At 60.9% G+C, this 21,898-nt stretch overlaps 2 protein-coding genes across 7 annotated transcripts in view; one reads left to right on the forward strand and one right to left on the reverse strand.

Annotated features, from left to right (window-relative positions):
- BRF1 (BRF1 RNA polymerase III transcription initiation factor subunit) overlaps positions 1 to 21,898 on the reverse strand; it is an 83,564-nt gene that overhangs the window by 14,885 nt on the left and 46,781 nt on the right. For all 6 annotated transcript variants that reach the window (XM_057544643.1, XM_057544641.1, XM_057544639.1 and 3 more), the window contains 3 exons: positions 13,226 to 13,375; positions 12,069 to 12,162; positions 10,322 to 10,448 (listed from right to left, as the gene is read on the reverse strand). In XM_057544643.1, coding sequence (XP_057400626.1) covers positions 10,322 to 10,448; positions 12,069 to 12,162; positions 13,226 to 13,375 — 371 coding nt within the window. The remainder of the gene's footprint in view (positions 1 to 10,321; positions 10,449 to 12,068; positions 12,163 to 13,225; positions 13,376 to 21,898) is intronic.
- Positions 19,291 to 21,811, forward strand: BTBD6 (BTB domain containing 6). Its single transcript, XM_057544644.1, has 4 exons — positions 19,291 to 19,754; positions 19,843 to 19,933; positions 20,077 to 20,195; positions 20,365 to 21,811. Exons 1-4 carry the CDS (start codon positions 19,381 to 19,383, stop codon positions 21,395 to 21,397), a joined length of 1,617 nt encoding a protein of 538 aa, XP_057400627.1. The 5' UTR covers positions 19,291 to 19,380; the 3' UTR covers positions 21,398 to 21,811.

Genomic DNA, 21,898 nt, shown 5'->3' on the forward strand with positions numbered 1-21,898 from the left:
GAGGGGGTCCCCAGCCTGACGAGAGGAACTCGGGCTTCAGGCCCCCAGAGACATGAGCACCAGGGCCCTCAGGGAGGCGGCCTGCCCAGAAACTGTACGGGATGCACTGAGGGGGTCCCCAGCCTGACGAGAGGAACTCGGGCTTCAGGCCCCCAGAGACATGAGCACCAGGGCCCTCAGGGAGGCGGCCTGCCCCAGAAACTGTACGGGATGCACTGAGGGGGTCCCCAGCCTGACGAGAGGAACTCGGGCTTCAGGCCCCCAGAGACATGAGCACCAGGGCCCTCAGGGAGGCGGCCTGCCCCAGAAACTGTACGGGATGCACTGAGGGGGTCCCCAGCCTGACGAGAGGAACTCGGGCTTCAGGCCCCCAGAGACATGAGCACCAGGGCCCTCAGGGAGGCGGCCTGCCCCAGAAACTGTACGGGATGCACTGAGGGGGGTCCCCAGCCTGACGAGAGGAACTCGGGCTTCAGGCCCCCAGAGACATGAGCACCAGGGCCCTCAGGGAGGCGGCCTGCCCCAGAAACTGTACGGGATGCACTGAGGGGGTCCCAGCCTGACGAGAGGAACTCGGGCTTCAGGTCCCCAGAGACATGAGCACCAGGGCCCTCAGGGAGGCGGCCTGCCCCAGAAACTGTACGGGATGCACTGAGGGGGTCCCCAGCCTGACGAGAGGAACTCGGGCTTCAGGCCCCCAGAGACATGAGCACCAGGGCCCTCAGGGAGGCGGCCTGCCCCAGAAACTGTACGGGATGCACTGAGGGGGTCCCCAGCCTGACGAGAGGAACTCGGGCTTCAGGCCCCAGAGACATGAGCACCAGGGCCCTCAGGGAGGCGGCCTGCCCCAGAAACTGTACGGGATGCACTGAGGGGGTCCCCAGCCTGACGAGAGGAACTCGGGCTTCAGGCCCCCAGAGACATGAGCACCAGGGCCCTCAGGGAGGCGGCCTGCCCCAGAAACTGTACGGGATGCACTGAGGGGGTCCCCAGCCTGACGAGAGGAACTCGGGGCTTCAGGCCCCCAGAGACATGAGCACCAGGGCCCTCAGGGGAGGCGGCCTGCCCCAGAAACTGTACGGGATGCACTGAGGGGGTCCCCAGCCTGACGAGAGGAACTCGGGCTTCAGGCCCCCAGAGACATGAGCACCAGGGCCCTCAGGGAGGCGGCCTGCCCAGAAACTGTACGGGATGCACTGAGGGGGTCCCCAGCCTGACGAGAGGAACTCGGGCTTCAGGCCCCCAGAGACATGAGCACCAGGGCCCTCAGGGAGGCGGCCTGCCCCAGAAACTGTACGGGATGCACTGAGGGGGTCCCCAGCCTGACGAGAGGAACTCGGTCTTCAGGCCCCCAGAGACATGAGCACCATGGCCCTCAGGGAGGCGCCTGCCCAGAAACTGTACGGGATGCACTGAGGGGGTCCCCAGCCTGACGAGAGGAACTCGGGCTTCAGGCCCCCAGAGACATGAGCACCAGGGCCCTCAGGGAGGCGGCCTGCCCCAGAAACTGTACGGGATGCACTGAGGGGGTCCCCAGCCTGACGAGAGGAACTCGGGCTTCAGGCCCCCAGAGACATGAGCACCAGGGCCCTCAGGGAGGCGGCCTGCCCCAGAAACTGTACGGGATGTCACTGAGGGGGTCCCCAGCCTGACGAGAGGAACTCGGGCTTCAGGCCCCCAGAGACATGAGCACCAGGGCCCTCAGGGAGGCGGCCTGCCCCAGAAACTGTACGGGATGCACTGAGGGGGTCCCCAGCCTGACGAGAGGAACTCGGGCTTCAGGCCCCCAGAGACATGAGCACCAGGGCCCTCAGGGAGGCGGCCTGCCCCAGAAACTGTACGGGATGCACTGAGGGGGTCCCCAGCCTGACGAGAGGAACTCGGGCTTCAGGCCCCCAGAGACATGAGCACCAGGGCCCTCAGGGAGGCGGCCTGCCCCAGAAACTGTACGGGATGCACTGAGGGGGTCCCCCAGCCTGACGAGAGGAACTCGGGCTTCAGGCCCCCAGAGACATGAGCACCAGGGCCCTCAGGGAGGCGGCCTGCCCCAGAAACTGTACGGGATGCACTGAGGGGGTCCCCAGCCTGACGAGAGGAACTCGGGCTTCAGGCCCCCAGAGACATGAGCACCAGGGCCCTCAGGGAGGCGGCCTGCCCCAGAAACTGTACGGGATTGCACTGAGGGGGTCCCCAGCCTGACGAGAGGAACTCGGGCTTCAGGTCCCCAGAGACATGAGCACCAGGGCCCTCAGGGAGGCGGCCTGCCCCAGAAACTGTACGGGATGCACTGAGGGGGTCCCCAGCCTGACGAGAGGAACTCGGGCTTCAGGCCCCCAGAGACATGAGCACCAGGGCCCTCAGGGAGGCGGCCTGCCCCAGAAACTGTACGGGGATGCACTGAGGGGGGTCCCCAGCCTGACGAGAGGAACTCGGGCTTCAGGCCCCCAGAGACCATGAGCACCAGGGCCCTCAGGGAGGCGGCCTGCCCCAGAAACTGTACGGTGATGCACTGAGGGGGTCCCCAGCCTGACGAGAGGAACTCGGGCTTCAGGCCCCCAGAGACATGAGCACCAGGGCCCTCAGGGAGGCGGCCTGCCCCAGAAACTGTACGGATGCACTGAGGGGGTCCCCAGCCTGACGAGAGGAACTCGTGGCTTCAGGCCCCCCAGAGACATGAGCACCAGGGCCCTCAGGGAGGCGGCCTGCCCCCAGAAACTGTACGGGATGCACTGAGGGGGGTCCCCAGCCTGACGAGAGGAACTCGGCTTCAGGGCCCCAGAGACATGAGCACCAGGGCCCTCAGGGAGGCGGCCTGCCCCAGAAACTGTACGGGATGCACTGAGGGGGTCCCCAGCCTGACGAGAGGAACTCGGGCTTCAGGCCCCCAGAGACATGAGCACCAGGGCCCTCAGGGAGGCGGCCTGCCCCAGAAACTGTACGGGATGCACTGAGGGGGTCCCCAGCCTGACGAGAGGAAACTCGGGCTTCAGGCCCCCAGAGACATGAGCACCAGGGCACCTCAGGGAGGCGGCCTGCCCCAGAAACTGTACGGGATGCACTGAGGGGGTCCCCAGCCTGACGAGAGGAACTCGGGCTTCAGGCCCCCAGAGACATGAGCACCAGGGCCCTCAGGGAGGCGGCCTGCCCCAGAAACTGTACGGGATGCACTGAGGGGGTCCCCCAGCCTGACGAGAGGAACTCGGGCTTCAGGCCCCCAGAGACATGAGCACCAGGGCCCTCAGGGAGGCGGCCTGCCCCAGAAACTGTACGGGATGCACTGAGGGGGTCCCCAGCCTGACGAGAGGAACTCGGGCTTCAGGCCCCCAGAGACATGAGCACCAGGGGCCCTCAGGGAGGCGGCCTGCCCCAGAAACTGTACGGGATGCACTGAGGGGGTCCCCAGCCTGACGAGAGGAACTCGGGCTTCAGGCCCCCAGAGACATGGAGCACTCAGGGGCCCCTCAGGGAGGCGGCCTGCCCCAGGAAACTGTACGGGATGCACTGAGGGGGTCCCCAGCCTGACGAGAGGAACTCGGGCTTCAGGCCCCCAGAGACATGAGCACCAGGGCCCTCAGGGAGGCGGCCTGCCCCAGAAACTGTACGGGATGCACTGAGGGGGTCCCCAGCCTGACGAGAGGAACTCGGGCTTCAGGCCCCCAGAGACATGAGCACCAGGGCCCTCAGGGAGGCGGCCTGCCCCAGAAACTGTACGGGATGCACTGAGGGGGGTCCCCCAGCCTGACGAGAGGAACTCGGGCTTCAGGCCCCCAGAGACATGAGCACCAGGGCCCTCAGGGAGGCGGCCTGCCCCAGAAACTGTACGGGATGCACTGAGGGGGTCCCCAGCCTGACGAGAGGAACTCGGGCTTCAGGCCCCCAGAGACATGAGCACCAGGGCCCCCCAGAAACTGTACGGGATGCACTGAGGGGGTCCCCAGCCTGACGAGAGGAACTCGGGCTTCAGGCCCCCAGAGACATGAGCACCAGGGCCCTCAGGGAGGCGGCCTGCCCCAGAAACTGTACGGGATGCACTGAGGGGGTCCCCAGCCTGACGAGAGGAACTCGGGCTTCAGGCCCCCAGAGACATGAGCACCAGGGCCCTCAGGGAGGCGGCCTGCCCCAGAAACTGTACGGGATGCACTGAGGGGGTCCCCAGCCTGACGAGAGGAACTCGGGCTTCAGGCCCCCAGAGACATGAGCACCAGGGCCCTCAGGGAGGCGGCCTGCCCCAGAAACTGTACGGGATGCACTGAGGGGGTCCCCAGCCTGACGAGAGGAACTCGGGCTTCAGGCCCCCAGAGACATGAGCACCAGGGCCCTCAGGGAGGCGGCCTGCCCCAGAAACTGTACGGGATGCACTGAGGGGGTCCCCAGCCTGACGAGAGGAACTCGGGCTTCAGGCCCCCAGAGACATGAGCACCAGGGCCCTCAGGGAGGCGGCCTGCCCCAGAAACTGTACGGGATGCACTGAGGGGGTCCCCAGCCTGACGAGAGGAACTCGGGCTTCAGGCCCCCAGAGACATGAGCACCAGGGCCCTCAGGGAGGCGGCCTGCCCCAGAAACTGTACGGGATGCACTGAGGGGGTCCCCAGCCTGACGAGAGGAACTCGGGCTTCAGGCCCCCAGAGACATGAGCACCAGGGCCCTCAGGGAGGCGGCCTGCCCCAGAAACTGTACGGGATGCACTGAGGGGGTCCCCAGCCTGACGAGAGGAACTCGGGCTTCAGGCCCCCAGAGACATGAGCACCAGGGCCCTCAGGGAGGCGGCCTGCCCCAGAAACTGTACGGGATGCACTGAGGGGGTCCCCAGCCTGACGAGAGGAACTCGGGCTTCAGGCCCCCAGAGACATGAGCACCAGGGCCCTCAGGGAGGCGGCCTGCCCCAGAAACTGTACGGGATGCACTGAGGGGGTCCCCAGCCTGACGAGAGGAACTCGGGCTTCAGGCCCCCAGAGACATGAGCACCAGGGCCCTCAGGGAGGCGGCCTGCCCCAGAAACTGTACGGGATGCACTGAGGGGGTCCCCAGCCTGACGAGAGGAACTCGGGCTTCAGGCCCCCAGAGACATGAGCACCAGGGCCCTCAGGGAGGCGGCCTGCCCCAGAAACTGTACGGGATGCACTGAGGGGGTCCCCAGCCTGACGAGAGGAACTCGGGCTTCAGGCCCCCAGAGACATGAGCACCAGGGCCCTCAGGGAGGCGGCCTGCCCCAGAAACTGTACGGGATGCACTGAGGGGGTCCCCAGCCTGACGAGAGGAACTCGGGCTTCAGGCCCCCAGAGACATGAGCACCAGGGCCCTCAGGGAGGCGGCCTGCCCCAGAAACTGTACGGGATGCACTGAGGGGGTCCCCAGCCTGACGAGAGGAACTCGGGCTTCAGGCCCCCAGAGACATGAGCACCAGGGCCCTCAGGGAGGCGGCCTGCCCCAGAAACTGTACGGGATGCACTGAGGGGGTCCCCAGCCTGACGAGAGGAACTCGGGCTTCAGGCCCCCAGAGACATGAGCACCAGGGCCCTCAGGGAGGCGGCCTGCCCCAGAAACTGTACGGGATGCACTGAGGGGGTCCCCAGCCTGACGAGAGGAACTCGGGCTTCAGGCCCCCAGAGACATGAGCACCAGGGCCCTCAGGGAGGCGGCCTGCCCCAGAAACTGTACGGGATGCACTGAGGGGGTCCCCAGCCTGACGAGAGGAACTCGGGCTTCAGGCCCCCAGAGACATGAGCACCAGGGCCCTCAGGGAGGCGGCCTGCCCCAGAAACTGTACGGGATGCACTGAGGGGGTCCCCAGCCTGACGAGAGGAACTCGGGCTTCAGGCCCCCAGAGACATGAGCACCAGGGCCCTCAGGGAGGCGGCCTGCCCCAGAAACTGTACGGGATGCACTGAGGGGGTCCCCAGCCTGACGAGAGGAACTCGGGCTTCAGGCCCCCAGAGACATGAGCACCAGGGCCCTCAGGGAGGCGGCCTGCCCCAGAAACTGTACGGGATGCACTGAGGGGGTCCCCAGCCTGACGAGAGGAACTCGGGCTTCAGGCCCCCAGAGACATGAGCACCAGGGCCCTCAGGGAGGCGGCCTGCCCCAGAAACTGTACGGGATGCACTGAGGGGGTCCCCAGCCTGACGAGAGGAACTCGGGCTTCAGGCCCCCAGAGACATGAGCACCAGGGCCCTCAGGGAGGCGGCCTGCCCCAGAAACTGTACGGGATGCACTGAGGGGGTCCCCAGCCTGACGAGAGGAACTCGGGCTTCAGGCCCCCAGAGACATGAGCACCAGGGCCCTCAGGGAGGCGGCCTGCCCCAGAAACTGTACGGGATGCACTGAGGGGGTCCCCAGCCTGACGAGAGGAACTCGGGCTTCAGGCCCCCAGAGACATGAGCACCAGGGCCCTCAGGGAGGCGGCCTGCCCCAGAAACTGTACGGGATGCACTGAGGGGGTCCCCAGCCTGACGAGAGGAACTCGGGCTTCAGGCCCCCAGAGACATGAGCACCAGGGCCCTCAGGGAGGCGGCCTGCCCCAGAAACTGTACGGGATGCACTGAGGGGGTCCCCAGCCTGACGAGAGGAACTCGGGCTTCAGGCCCCCAGAGACATGAGCACCAGGGCCCTCAGGGAGGCGGCCTGCCCCAGAAACTGTACGGGATGCACTGAGGGGGTCCCCAGCCTGACGAGAGGAACTCGGGCTTCAGGCCCCCAGAGACATGAGCACCAGGGCCCTCAGGGAGGCGGCCTGCCCCAGAAACTGTACGGGATGCACTGAGGGGGTCCCCAGCCTGACGAGAGGAACTCGGGCTTCAGGCCCCCAGAGACATGAGCACCAGGGCCCTCAGGGAGGCGGCCTGCCCCAGAAACTGTACGGGATGCACTGAGGGGGTCCCCAGCCTGACGAGAGGAACTCGGGCTTCAGGCCCCCAGAGACATGAGCACCAGGGCCCTCAGGGAGGCGGCCTGCCCCAGAAACTGTACGGGATGCACTGAGGGGGTCCCCAGCCTGACGAGAGGAACTCGGGCTTCAGGCCCCCAGAGACATGAGCACCAGGGCCCTCAGGGAGGCGGCCTGCCCCAGAAACTGTACGGGATGCACTGAGGGGGTCCCCAGCCTGACGAGAGGAACTCGGGCTTCAGGCCCCCAGAGACATGAGCACCAGGGCCCTCAGGGAGGCGGCCTGCCCCAGAAACTGTACGGGATGCACTGAGGGGGTCCCCAGCCTGACGAGAGGAACTCGGGCTTCAGGCCCCCAGAGACATGAGCACCAGGGCCCTCAGGGAGGCGGCCTGCCCCAGAAACTGTACGGGATGCACTGAGGGGGTCCCCAGCCTGACGAGAGGAACTCGGGCTTCAGGCCCCCAGAGACATGAGCACCAGGGCCCTCAGGGAGGCGGCCTGCCCCAGAAACTGTACGGGATGCACTGAGGGGGTCCCCAGCCTGACGAGAGGAACTCGGGCTTCAGGCCCCCAGAGACATGAGCACCAGGGCCCTCAGGGAGGCGGCCTGCCCCAGAAACTGTACGGGATGCACTGAGGGGGTCCCCAGCCTGACGAGAGGAACTCGGGCTTCAGGCCCCCAGAGACATGAGCACCAGGGCCCTCAGGGAGGCGGCCTGCCCCAGAAACTGTACGGGATGCACTGAGGGGGTCCCCAGCCTGACGAGAGGAACTCGGGCTTCAGGCCCCCAGAGACATGAGCACCAGGGCCCTCAGGGAGGCGGCCTGCCCCAGAAACTGTACGGGATGCACTGAGGGGGTCCCCAGCCTGACGAGAGGAACTCGGGCTTCAGGCCCCCAGAGACATGAGCACCAGGGCCCTCAGGGAGGCGGCCTGCCCCAGAAACTGTACGGGATGCACTGAGGGGGTCCCCAGCCTGACGAGAGGAACTCGGGCTTCAGGCCCCCAGAGACATGAGCACCAGGGCCCTCAGGGAGGCGGCCTGCCCCAGAAACTGTACGGGATGCACTGAGGGGGTCCCCAGCCTGACGAGAGGAACTCGGGCTTCAGGCCCCCAGAGACATGAGCACCAGGGCCCTCAGGGAGGCGGCCTGCCCCAGAAACTGTACGGGATGCACTGAGGGGGTCCCCAGCCTGACGAGAGGAACTCGGGCTTCAGGCCCCCAGAGACATGAGCACCAGGGCCCTCAGGGAGGCGGCCTGCCCCAGAAACTGTACGGGATGCACTGAGGGGGTCCCCAGCCTGACGAGAGGAACTCGGGCTTCAGGCCCCCAGAGACATGAGCACCAGGGCCCTCAGGGAGGCGGCCTGCCCCAGAAACTGTACGGGATGCACTGAGGGGGTCCCCAGCCTGACGAGAGGAACTCGGGCTTCAGGCCCCCAGAGACATGAGCACCAGGGCCCTCAGGGAGGCGGCCTGCCCCAGAAACTGTACGGGATGCACTGAGGGGGTCCCCAGCCTGACGAGAGGAACTCGGGCTTCAGGCCCCCAGAGACATGAGCACCAGGGCCCTCAGGGAGGCGGCCTGCCCCAGAAACTGTACGGGATGCACTGAGGGGGTCCCCAGCCTGACGAGAGGAACTCGGGCTTCAGGCCCCCAGAGACATGAGCACCAGGGCCCTCAGGGAGGCGGCCTGCCCCAGAAACTGTACGGGATGCACTGAGGGGGTCCCCAGCCTGACGAGAGGAACTCGGGCTTCAGGCCCCCAGAGACATGAGCACCAGGGCCCTCAGGGAGGCGGCCTGCCCCAGAAACTGTACGGGATGCACTGAGGGGGTCCCCAGCCTGACGAGAGGAACTCGGGCTTCAGGCCCCCAGAGACATGAGCACCAGGGCCCTCAGGGAGGCGGCCTGCCCCAGAAACTGTACGGGATGCACTGAGGGGGTCCCCAGCCTGACGAGAGGAACTCGGGCTTCAGGCCCCCAGAGACATGAGCACCAGGGCCCTCAGGGAGGCGGCCTGCCCCAGAAACTGTACGGGATGCACTGAGGGGGTCCCCAGCCTGACGAGAGGAACTCGGGCTTCAGGCCCCCAGAGACATGAGCACCAGGGCCCTCAGGGAGGCGGCCTGCCCCAGAAACTGTACGGGATGCACTGAGGGGGTCCCCAGCCTGACGAGAGGAACTCGGGCTTCAGGCCCCCAGAGACATGAGCACCAGGGCCCTCAGGGAGGCGGCCTGCCCCAGAAACTGTACGGGATGCACTGAGGGGGTCCCCAGCCTGACGAGAGGAACTCGGGCTTCAGGCCCCCAGAGACATGAGCACCAGGGCCCTCAGGGAGGCGGCCTGCCCCAGAAACTGTACGGGATGCACTGAGGGGGTCCCCAGCCTGACGAGAGGAACTCGGGCTTCAGGCCCCCAGAGACATGAGCACCAGGGCCCTCAGGGAGGCGGCCTGCCCCAGAAACTGTACGGGATGCACTGAGGGGGTCCCCAGCCTGACGAGAGGAACTCGGGCTTCAGGCCCCCAGAGACATGAGCACCAGGGCCCTCAGGGAGGCGGCCTGCCCCAGAAACTGTACGGGATGCACTGAGGGGGTCCCCAGCCTGACGAGAGGAACTCGGGCTTCAGGCCCCCAGAGACATGAGCACCAGGGCCCTCAGGGAGGCGGCCTGCCCCAGAAACTGTACGGGATGCACTGAGGGGGTCCCCAGCCTGACGAGAGGAACTCGGGCTTCAGGCCCCCAGAGACATGAGCACCAGGGCCCTCAGGGAGGCGGCCTGCCCCAGAAACTGTACGGGATGCACTGAGGGGGTCCCCAGCCTGACGAGAGGAACTCGGGCTTCAGGCCCCCAGAGACATGAGCACCAGGGCCCTCAGGGAGGCGGCCTGCTCCAGAAACTGTACGGGATGCACTGAGGGGGTCCCCAGCCTGACGAGAGGAACTCGGGCTTCAGGCCCCCAGAGACATGAGCACCAGGGCCCTCAGGGAGGCGGCCTGCCCCAGAAACTGTACGGGATGCACTGAGGGGGTCCCCAGCCTGACGAGAGGAACTCGGGCTTCAGGCCCCCAGAGACATGAGCACCAGGGCCCTCAGGGAGGCGGCCTGCTCCAGAAACTGTACGGGATGCACTGAGGGGGTCCCCAGCCTGACGAGAGGAACTCGGGCTTCAGGCCCCCAGAGACATGAGCACCAGGGCCCTCAGGGAGGCGGCCTGCCCCAGAAACTGTACGGGATGCACTGAGGGGGGGTCTAGGGAGACGAGATGGCTCGGGGCCCAGGAGGGACTGTGCTCCGTGTGGCCCACCCTGGCCCCGCCTGGGCTCAGCACCCCGCCCCCGCTTCAGTCTTCGCAGCTACGCCACTGTTGTGAAGCAAGAGCAGGAAATGGGTGGGGCAGCCAGGCCCGGTGTGCGGGGGGCCCACCTGCTTCATCCGCAGCTTCCTCTGCCCAGCTGTGTAGGACGGGGGGTCGCACTCCTCCTCCAGGTCGACCTTCATGAACTCGTCCACGGTCAGCTGACTGGTGGGGGTATCTTCAAACTCTGTGAGCCTGAAACAGACGTTTGAAAGGGAACCTGGTGCCCGAGAACAGCGCTCAAACCAGCACCCAGGGCTTCCCTGCTGGCAAAGGGGTTGGGAATCCGCCTGCCAATGCAGGGGACAAGGGTTCAAGCCCTGGTCCGGGAAGATCCCACATGTCGCGGAGCAGCTGGGCCCGTGAGCCACAACTACTGAGCCTGCGCTCTAGAGCCCGCGCGCCACAACTACTGAGCCCGCGTGCCACAACTACTGAAGCCTGCACACCTAGAGCCTGTGCTCTGCAACAAGAGAAGCCACCGCGATGAGAAGCCCGCGCACCGCAACGAAGAGTAGCCCCCGTTTGCAGCAACTAGAGAAAGCCCACGTGCAGCAAAGATCCAACACAGCCAAAAAATAAATAAAATAAATTAAAAAAAAAAACAGCACTCCGTTTACAAAACAGTCCCTCAGGGGTGCTGGTTCCCAGGCCCAGCACCCTGCCACACACAGCTGTGAGCACAGGCCCGGGGGCTGTCCGGCAGCCTCTCAGCCCCTACTCTATCCTGCCGATGGCTTGGGCCCCTGGGAGAAAAAGGCACGGCACTCTCATTGCTCCCCCAGGTAGACTCAAGAAGGCCCCAGAAGGAAGGAGGCCGAGGGCTTCCCTGGTGGCGCAGTGGTTGAGAATCTGCCTGCTAATGCAGGGGACACGGGTTCGAGCCCTGGTCTGGGAAGATCCCACATGCCACGGAGCATCTGGGCCCGTGAGCCACAACTACTGAGCCTGCGCGTCTGGAGCCTGTGCCCCGCAACGGGAGGGGCCGCGATAGTGAGAGGCCCGCGCACCGCGATGAAGAGCGGTCCATGCACCGCGATGAAGAGTGGCCCCCGCTTGCCGTAACTAGAGAAAGCCCTCGCAAGAACTGAAGACCCAACACAGCCAAAAATAAATAAATAAATAAATAAAGTAAGCTATAAAAAAAAAAAAAAAAAAAAAATCTCACTCTATAAAAAAAAAAAAAAAAAAAAAAGAAGGAAGGAGGCCGAGCCACCAGTCCCAGGCAGGCAGGGCTCCTGTACTGCAGTGTGCCGCACCAGCCATAATTAATTCTTGTCCATTTCCTACATTTTATACCATCTTTAAAATGTTCAACAGAAAAATTTTTAAACAGAACCAGAGTTCAAATAAGCAAAATAAATTTCCCTCTGCCTTTGAAAACTGCCATAGGATATGATCTCAGTAGAAAGACAGCCATCAAGAGCTCCAGACTCAGGGTAAATACCCTGCGCTGACGGCTGTGCCAGCGACTCTCTCGTCACAGTCTACGTGGAGCTCCTGCTGGAGCTGCCGCAACGACCCTGTGAACACAGTATCCAAAGCAGCGGCTCGCCCGACCACTCCGTTACAGGGACACAGTGGCCCTCTGCTTGAGCCTGGCTTCCCCCAGGGAGACCGGTCACTCAGGCTGCACCAGCCAAGAGACAGACGAGGCCACTCTCGGTACCTGTTTCCTGACCTGTGAGTCGAGTGACTTTACAAACCACTGTCCACCTCAACACAGGGTGGAAGAGAGGGGCCACCGCTTGGACGGACTGAGAGGCTGTGCAGGGAAGCCTGGCCAAGCCCCCGGCTGCGATAAGAGCGACCCACCTCTTGCGCAGCGTGGATTCGCACACCTTGACCACGCTGATGACCTCTTTGACGGTTCTCCGGAAATCGTGCATCCTGGCTGCAACCAGAAGTGCTGGAAAGGAATACAATGGGGAATTCAGAAACAGGATGCTCCTGCCAAACCCAGGACCGATCCTGTGGGCGGAGGGCTGATGACCCCACAGTGCGACCAGCTGGAGAGACAGCGCCAGAGGGTGCTCTGGGAGCCCCGGGGCGACACCGCCCTCCTCACCTTCCTGCGGGCGGTGCTGCACGGTCTGCACGACTGTCAGAACACCTGAGATCCACAAACCGCTTTGCAGGCAATTATACGGTAATTTTTAAAAATGTAAGAAGTACTGCATCACACATTCCTTCTTTAAACGCAAGAAATATTAAAATACACTTTCTGAGAACTTTGTGTAACCTCTCAAAGCAAACGAGTGAACTCTGAGGTGACCTGTATGGGAAACGCTGGCTGGGGATGGACAAGCCAGGAATCGGGGAGAGAGGGAGTGGGCCCAGGTGTGCTGTGCTGCCAACCGCAACTGGCTGGATCCTGGGAGAGGCCCAGATTCTGGACTGCAAACTCGGGGGTCAGGCTTGGAGATGGAAAATGCATCTCAGGAAGCACTGATCCTGCTGGTTGCTGAGCGCTCTGGAAAGGAGGGGACTCGACCTTGTGGGGCAGGGTAAGAGGCTAAGAGGAAGGGTAACGGCCCTCCTGGGGAGGGGCTCCAGGTCCAGGGAGTGTCAGGAACAGAGCAGGAGGGCCGACTGTGGGCTGCTGCCACCTGGAGGGGAGACGAGACAACTGTCCTTTGGGGAACGGGGCGCTAGCCCGACAGCCCGGGGTGCCCTCTGCAGCAATGACTCAGCACGGCTGCACCTCAACATTCAAGCCTGGGGTCAAGGCCAGGAAGCTCGGCAGTCCCCTTGGCCTCTGAGGGTCCTGCCTATCCTCCAAGACAGAGGTGAGGTCAAGAGGCAGCAGGCGGAAGTCCCTGAGGGCTGGGTTCGGACTGGGCCAGGGAGGCCAGCAGGCAGCTCTGGAGGCAGCCCACCACCTAGCGGCTCGGCCTGCTGAAGGGCCGGGACACAAAGCACCCGCGTGCTGGCAGCGGGACCCAGCCAGCATGACTCCAAGGCCGCCTCACCTGCCCCACAGAGGCCCGAAGGGCGCCGGCCCGTGTGCATCCAGTCCCTCTTCATCCTCTGCAGGAGCCTCAGGGCCGTCATGGACACCTCGTGGTTCTTGTCACCGAACTCCAGCAGGTGGGCGAAGCGCGGGATGTACAGGCAGGGGTCTGCGGAAGACACGCACCTCAGCCAGCCGAACGCGCCCTGGAACAGGAGTGTGCAGTGCCAGGAGGCCCTGCGGGGCGTGCGCTCCACGTCTGGCAGCACACGGAAACCCAGCTGGTGCGACAAGTGCTCCCCCGCGCCCCCCCTCGGGCCCCCCTCACCCGTCCTTCCACCGCACAGGCTCCCCAGGGCCCCTTTCCTCCGACACGAGCCCCCCTCCTGGACACGCAGCCTCCCGGAGCAGCTGCAGACACTGTGGCCGGGCGGCTGCTGCACCCAGAGTGGAGCCGGTGGGCAGGACGTGCGTGCCCTGCCACGGGACGTGGGGGCCCCAAGCCTGCGTACGCATCGCACACACTCCTGCAGACGCACGCACAAAACCCCGTTGCTTCATTTGGCATTCCATGGACTGCTGTGAGTCAGCCAAGTTTTTACGTACTTATTTTCTGCACTTACTCTTGTGTAATGCCAGCTTCCATCGTCTGCCCTCCTGTCTACGGGCGTGTGCACCTCTTCAGATGAACGCCTCTCTCACTAAGGGAGCATCAGCCCGGCTCAGGAGGGACCGGAGCCGCCTGCACACACCCCCTCTCCCTCCTTACCAGCACTCCCTCACGCGGCTTTGGGCTAGAAGCTTCACAGAGCGGGCAAAAACAGCCAAGTAATTTACTCAATTCAGCTAAGCGTCTGGATTGCCATAGGCAACTGAAGGAACCCTGCAGAGCCCTAAGACAGAGAATAGCGGGGCGAGACCTCCTTTGGACAAGATCATCCAGGAAGGCTGTGCTCAGGGCGGGGCGGAGGCCCGAGGAGGGGGTTCCAGGAGGGGACGGGCTGGCCCGGAAGCAGGTGTGTACAGGCAGACGGAGGAGGATGAAGGGCAGATCGGGAAGACCCTGGGAGGCACAGGAGGGAAGGGGACTGGTCAGCTCATCTCTGACACCTCCAACAGCAGCGCAAGCAGGCGTGTCAGAGACCCCAGCTGTTTACCAACACCCAGCACTGACCTCCTGGGCCCCAGCCTGCCCACTTCTCCTGGCCTCCCTACATCTACAGGGCATTCATGACTGAGCTCTGGCCCCTGGAAGCCCCATAGATCCTACGAGCACCTCTTCCACCCCTGCCAGCCTTGGCTCACATAAAGGACCCAGGGAAGGTTTCTGAGGCCACAGAGATTGGCAGCCGCCCCTGAAGCAGGCTGGGTCGCCCAGGGACCACATGGATTCAGGCGGACAGTCCCCTGCACTGACCGAGGAGGCTGTGGTGGCGTAGGGAGCAGTGCCTCTTGGTTGCCTTATGCCAGCCGGACCCTAACAGCCATCCAGCTCAGCCCAGCCAACACAGTGTGGAAATTAATGAGGGTAACCTCGCGTAAAACGGAGGCGGGACGCCCTGAAGGGGGCGCTCTCACACCAGACCCTCCTTCCCAGCTTGCTCTGCGCTTCTGGGCGGGAAGAAGCTGGTGCGCTGCCCCAGGAAGAGGAAGGAAGATTTTCTCCCGGCCCAGCAACAGCCCAGCCAATGAGAAACCGCCACCACCCTCAACTCTCACTTTCCTCCAATGGAGACTGGAAAACCTTCAAAGCAGCCCCGCCCAACTTCCTCCCCCCCCCCCATAAAGTAAGGCTCCTCTCCGTTGTTGCAGGACTTGCCTGTGGTTTGCCATAGCTTGTGGGTCCCGAAATACAATTCCCCTGCCTCTCCCGAGTAAACTCATGTTGCTGGTAAGGTAACTGGCTGTTTTAGGTTGACAACAGGCAGCTACTACCACTTAACCCCCTTTCAGAGACGACAAGGTGCCCAAGATGGGGCAGTGTCATTTGAGCCTAGGCAGTCTGGAGCTACACCTACTTCCACTGTGGGTGTTTTGTTTTGGGTTGGTTTGGGGTTTGGGGGGGTTATTTGGTTGCTTAAAAAGATATTATTGGGAGAAAACATATTTTAAAAATATAATTGCTAAGGTTTCTAATTATTTACAATAAAACAAAACCCATCAGAACTGGGGATTAAATTAAAAGCACATTAAAAGATCTCATCCTGATTTGGGTGGGACTTTGACGCTGCTTAGTTCTTGAAATAGAAAACTGTGGTACTGGTAAAAATTTCAAGGCAAACATGCCAGCAGTCTGGGATCGGTGTGGAATGGACTGGGGCATTTAAAGTAGGGAGAAGAAAAAAAAAAACTAGGAGAAAATAACAAACCACAAGTATAGGTCACACAACGTTAAGTTAAATTTCCCTGATCAGCTTGCACCAAAGCGCTAAAACCAGGATATGGTGTTTACAAGAGACACTTAAAAATAATGCAAAAAGGTGAAGCTCCAAAGGCTCTGCTGGGACCCACGAAGCAGGTCACCAGGAGAAAAAGGGCAGCCGTGAAGGGAGCAGCAACACGGGACTCAGGGCAAGGGACCCCTGAAAGGGACACAGACAGATGTTTCTTAGGATGGAAAGGACAAGATAATCTTAAAGAAGACAGAACAGTCACAAATCTGTAGACACACGGGGAAGGAGAAAGCATTAAATAAAGCAAAAAGTGTTGCAAACAAATTTCCACACTTGATATGAGATTTTAACATAGCCACAATGATATGAGCTTTTTAACACAATTCCCTCAAATTTGACAGACTGGCTTGGGGGGAAAAAAAGACCAAATGGGGAACTGGATGCCATCACCATAGGCTCAATTTAGCAAATATGTTTTAAAGTCAATACCTTACAAAAAGTAATCATTCTTTTCCAAAGTCTGTGGAACAGTTATGAAGACCGACCGTGTATTAAGGAGCAAAGAAACGCTCCCGACACCCCAGAGAACAGAGATATCACAGGGTGTGCCCTTTGACCTCAGGGCAGGAAACGAAACACTCGCAGGACGAGGGTGCACAGCCCCCACCTCCAGACAAACTAGCAGGGAATTAAAGAACACTTTTCTAGGTAGCGTAATAGACTTAAGTGCTTAGGTAAGGACAAAATAATGAACTAAGTAGTTAAATAAAAAACTAACAAAGTGAAATATTTAAAACAGGCAAAAAGGAAGACTTAAATAGACATTTCTACAAAGACGACATACAGATGGCCAACTGGCACATGAGAAACTGCTCAACATCACTAATTATTACAGAAATGAAAAAACTCCAACGAGGTACCAGCTCATAGCAGTCAGAATGGCCATCGACAAAAAAATTTTACGAATAATAAATGCTGGAGAGGGTGTAGAGAAAAGGGAACCCTCCTACCCTGTTGGTGGGGATGTAAATTGGTACAGCCACTATGGAGAACAGTACGGAGGTTCCTTAAAAAACTAAAAATAGAGTTACCATATGACCCAGCAATCACAATCCTGTGCATATATCAGGAAAAGATACATGCACCTCAACGTTCACAGCAGCACTAGTCACAGTAGACAAGATGTCCATTGAGAGAGGAGTGGATGAAGAAGATGTGCTACACGTATACAATGGAATATTACTCAGCCATAAAAAGGAGGGACTTCCCTGGTGGCACAGTGGTTAAGAATCCACCTGCCAGGGGCTTCCCTGGTGGCGCAGTGGTTGAGAATCTGCCTGCCAATGCAGGGGACACGGGTTCGAGCCCTGGTCTGGGAAGATCCCGCGTGCCGCGGAGCAACTGGGCCCGTGAGCCACAACTACTGAGCCTGCGCGTCTGGAGCCTGTGCTCCGCAACAAGAGAGGCCGCGACAGTGAGAGGCCCGCGCACCACGATGAAGAGTGGCCCCCGCTTGCCACAACTGGGGAGGGCCCTCGCACAGAAGCGAAGACCCGACACAGCCAAAAATAAATAAATTAATTAATTAAAAAAAAACACACACACATATAATTAAACTGCTTATAAAAAAAAAAAAAAAAAGAATCCACCTGCCAATGCAGGGGACATGGGTTCGATCTCTGGTCTGGGAAGATCCCACATGCCACGGAGCAACTAAGCCCGTGCGCCACAACTACTGAGCCTGCGCTCTAGAGCCCGCGAGCCACCACTACTGAGCCCGCGTGATGCAACTACTGAAGCCCACGCGCCTAGAGCCCGTGCTCCGCAACAAGAGAAGCCACCGCAATGAGAAGCCCCTTCTCCCGCAGCTAGAGAAAGCCCGTGCGCAGCAATGAAGACCCAACGCAGCCAAAAATTTTTTAAAAAAGAAGGAAATAATGCCACTTGCAGCAACATGGTTGGACGTAGAGATTATCATACTAAATGAAGTAAACCAGAGAAAAACAAATATCATATGATATTGTTTATATGTGGAATATTAAAGATGTACAAACTTATTTACAAAACAGAAAGACTCACAGCCATAGAAAACTTATGGTTACCAAAGGGGAAGGGGGGGGGATGGATAAATTAGGAGGTGGGGATTAACACATATACACCGTTATATATAAAATACATAACCAGTAAGGACCTACTGTAAAGCACAGGGAACTATGCTCAATATTTTGTAATTACCTATAAGGAAAAAGAATCTGAAAAAGTATACATATATATGTATATACATATGTATCTACGTATAATTGAATCACAGCACTGTACACCTGAAACGAACACGATATTGAAAATAACTATACTTCAAAAAAAGTTAATTAAATAAAGATTATATTAGTGTTGCAAAGAGGGCTAAAAAAGGGGAAATGGAAATATTCTAAAGCCAAATGAAACATTAAAAAAAAAGGTTAAAAACCTCCATCTTAGGAAAAAATATTAATACAGGGAAAAAAGGAGTAATAAAGAAAAGTAAATATATAAATAAATTACTTTCACCAGGAAAAGAATTTTAGAAGATAAAACCAAAAACACTATGGTGCTGGTACAAAGACATATATAGACCAATGGAACAGAACAGAGAGCTCAGAAACAAACTCACACATGCATGGTCACATGATGTCTGATAAGGGTGCCAAGACCACACAATTGGGACAGGGTAACGGCTTCAACAGATGGTGCTGGAAAACTGGACACTCACATACGAGAGAAAAAAGATGGACCCTTATCTCACACACCATGTACAAAACTCAACTCCAAATGAATTAAAGACCTAACCGTAGGACATGAAACTGTAAAACTCCTACAAGAAAACGTAGGGGAAGAGCATGACATTGGAATGTGCAATGACTTCTTGAATAGGACACCAAAAGCACAGGCAACAAAAGCAAAAACAGACAAATGGGACTATACCAAACTTAAAACCCTCTGTGCAGCAAAGGAAACAGTCAACAGAGTGAAAAATGCCACCTACAAAATGGGAGGAAGTACTTGCAAATCATGCATCTGGTAAGGGATAAATCTCCAGAATATGTAGAATACGCCTAAATCTCAGCAATGACAAAACCAACCCGATTCAAAAAGAGGCAAAGGAGTACAAGAGATTTCTCTCCAGAGACACAGAGGTGACCAACAAGCACCTGACGCGGTGCTCCACATCACTGACCGTGAGGAACTCAAGCCCCCTGTGAGACAGCACCTCACCTGTTAGTTAGGACGGCCGCCCAGGGGGGTCGTCTCTCCAGGAGTTCATCCCGTCCCTTCCGCCCCTGACAGCCCCGTGGACTCCGGACAGCACAGGCGCGCAGGCTGCAGAGTGGGCCTCGAAGAGGGGCAGCCCCTACGTCGGGGTCCCGCGCAGAGATCGGACCACGCCAGAACCACCAAAGCCGCCGCCGGCCGCTCCGCCGCGGGCCCGCGCCCACACTGTCCCTCCCGCACCTCCGCTGCGGGATTCCAGCAAGCGCCCGCGCGGGGCGGGGCGGGGCGGGGCCGGACAAGGGGCGGGGCCTTGGGCGAGCACGTCGCCGCGCGGGGCGCAGCCGGGCAGGGGGCGGAGCCGCAGGCGAGCACGTCGACCGCGCGGGGCGGGGCCGCGCCGCGGCGTGACGCGCGGGCGCCGCGGCGGTGCGGGCGGGCTGGAGGCTCTGGCCGGCGGGCGGGGCGGCGCGAGGGAGCAGCGCCCGCCGCCCCGGGCAGGCCGGCCCCCCGCGCGCAGGGCCGCCGCGGCCCCATGCTGCTGCCCCTGGCCTGCCTGCACGGCCGGGTGGCACAGTGCCTCACCGCGCTCCTGGTGCTCGCAGAGCCGCCCCCGAGGCCCCGGCGCGGCGCGAGGGCGCACGGCGCGCCGCCCCCGCGCGCGGAGGCCGCCCTGCCCGCGAAGATGGCCGCGGAGCTCTATGCGCCCGCCGGCGCCGCAGCCGCGGCCGCCACCGCCACGGACATCGCCAACAGCAACGCCGCCGCCGCCGCCGCCGCGGGCAGGAAGGGACGGCCCAGCGCCCCGTTGCCCGCCCTGCCACCGCCCGCGCCCGCGCCGCCCGCACTCGACAACAACAACTTGGAGAGCCCCAACTGGCAGTCCTTCCACCCGACCCTGCGCGAGAGGTGAGCACGGGGCCTGCACCCCCGCCCCTGCCCGCGCCCCGCGCCGACGCGAGCCCCGAGCCGTGTCCTGTGCCTCTGCCCTTTGCAGGAACGCGCTGATGTTCAACAACGAGCTCATGGCCGACGTGCACTTCGTCGTGGGGCCCCCGGGCGCGGCCCGGAGGGTGCCTGCCCACAAGGTTGGTAGAGGCTCGGCCCTTTGAGCTCCCAAAGGCGACCGGCCGCCTCCCGAGTATGGACGGTCCTCTTCCCGGGTGTGGCAGCCGCTGGGGGCAGGGAGGGCCCAGGGCTCAAGGCAGCTCTCTCTCTCTCTCATCCACAGTATGTCTTGGCCGTGGGTAGCTCTGTCTTTTATGCCATGTTTTACGGGGACCTGGCAGAAGTCAAGTCAGAAATCCACATCCCTGACGTGGAACCTACAGCTTTTCTCATCTTGTTGAAGTAAGTCCGCCTCCTCAGGGTGCAAGGATGGGGCGGTTCCTCGCTGCCTGGTTCCGCCAGCCAGCTGCCTGCAGCTTCCTGAGGTCCACAGGGACGGAGGGCTCCTGTCCCAGGCCCTGGGTGCGCGGCATGCCCCACGCAGCCTGTGACTTGGCCCCGTCCTGCCTAGGTACATGTACAGTGACGAGATTGACCTGGAAGCTGACACGGTGCTGGCCACTCTGTATGCCGCCAAGAAGTACATTGTCCCCGCGTTAGCAAAAGCCTGTGTCAACTTCCTGGAGACGAGTCTGGAAGCCAAAAACGCCTGTGTGCTGCTGTCCCAGAGCCGGCTGTTTGAGGAGCCCGAGCTGACCCAGCGCTGCTGGGAGGTCATCGATGCTCAGGCTGAGATGGCCCTGAGGTCCGAAGGCTTCTGTGAAATTGACTGGCAGACGCTGGAGATCATCGTGACGCGGGAGGCCCTCAACACCAAGGAGGCTGTGGTCTTCGAGGCAGTCCTGAGCTGGGCCGAGGCGGAGTGCAAGCGGCAGGGCCTGCCGGTCACCCCGCGCAACAAGAGGCATGTTTTGGGGCCAGCCCTCTACTTGGTCCGAATTCCAACCATGACCCTGGAGGAGTTCGCCAACGGCGCCGCCCAGTCGGACATCCTGACGCTGGAGGAGACCCACAACATCTTCCTGTGGTACACGGCGGCCAACAAGCCCCTCCTCGAGTTCCCCCTGACCAAGAGGAAGGGCCTCGCCCCGCAGACGTGCCACCGCTTCCAGTCCTCCGCCTACCGCAGCAACCAGTGGCGCTACCGCGGGCGCTGCGACAGCATCCAGTTTGCTGTGGACAGGAGAGTGTTTATCGCGGGGCTGGGCTTGTACGGCTCTAGCTCCGGGAGAGCCGAGTACAGCGTGAAGATTGAACTCAAGCGGCTGGGGGTGGTCCTGGCGCAGAACCTGACCACGTTTGTTTCCGACGGCTCCAGCAGCACCTTCTCAGTCTGGTTTGAACACCCCGTGCAAGTGGAGCAGGACACCTTCTACACCGCCAGCGCCGTCCTGGATGGCAGCGAGCTCAGCTACTTCGGGCAGGAGGGCATGACCGAGGTGCAGTGCGGGAAGGTGACCTTCCAGTTCCAGTGCTCTTCCGACAGCACCAACGGGACCGGGGTCCAGGGTGGCCAGATCCCCGAGCTCATCTTCTACGCCTGAGGCGCTGTGGGGTGGCAGGGGTGCACGGCGAGTGGCAGGCCCTTTCTCTACAGGCAGCCCGTGACCCGCCACCTCGAAGGTTGCGCTCGCGGCGTGCCTCCTCTGCAAGTGGTCGGCTGGAGCCTGAAGCTGTGACACAAGACACTTTCCTGCGCAGCCAGAGCCTCGGTCTCTACATCTCTTGTACGTTGGGGCGCACGTCCCAGGTGGAGGGCACAAGGCAGGCTCCAGATTCCCTCCAAGGGGCACCTACACCGCCTGCTTTGAGGGCTTTGCCATCTCTCGCATCCTCTTGGATTCTATTCTAAGTGGTTCTAAGCTTAAGATCTTCAGTTCAAATCCAAAATGGGAAAAGTCACTTAAAGTAGTTCACCTGTTTAAGTGGATTTTCATAATAAAGTTTTAACAAAATGAGAGCCGCACGTAGATAAACGACTGCGAGTCTCAAATTGCCCTAACAGTGCTTAGCGGGTACTCCCAAGAGGCCCACCCGTCCCCGAG

This window comes from Balaenoptera acutorostrata, chromosome 3, assembly GCF_949987535.1.
Source record: "Balaenoptera acutorostrata chromosome 3, mBalAcu1.1, whole genome shotgun sequence".
Lineage (NCBI taxonomy): Eukaryota > Metazoa > Chordata > Mammalia > Artiodactyla > Balaenopteridae > Balaenoptera > Balaenoptera acutorostrata.

Coding starts and splice junctions, on each gene's coding strand:
- BTBD6 (XM_057544644.1), top strand. CDS start 19,381: ATGCTGCTGCCCCTGGCCTGCCTGCACGGCCGGGTGGCACAGTGCCTC. Junction 19,934..20,076: donor GGAGGGTGCCTGCCCACAAG/GTTGGTAGAGGC, acceptor TCTCATCCACAG/TATGTCTTGGCCGTGGGTAG. Junction 20,196..20,364: donor GCTTTTCTCATCTTGTTGAA/GTAAGTCCGCCT, acceptor CGTCCTGCCTAG/GTACATGTACAGTGACGAGA.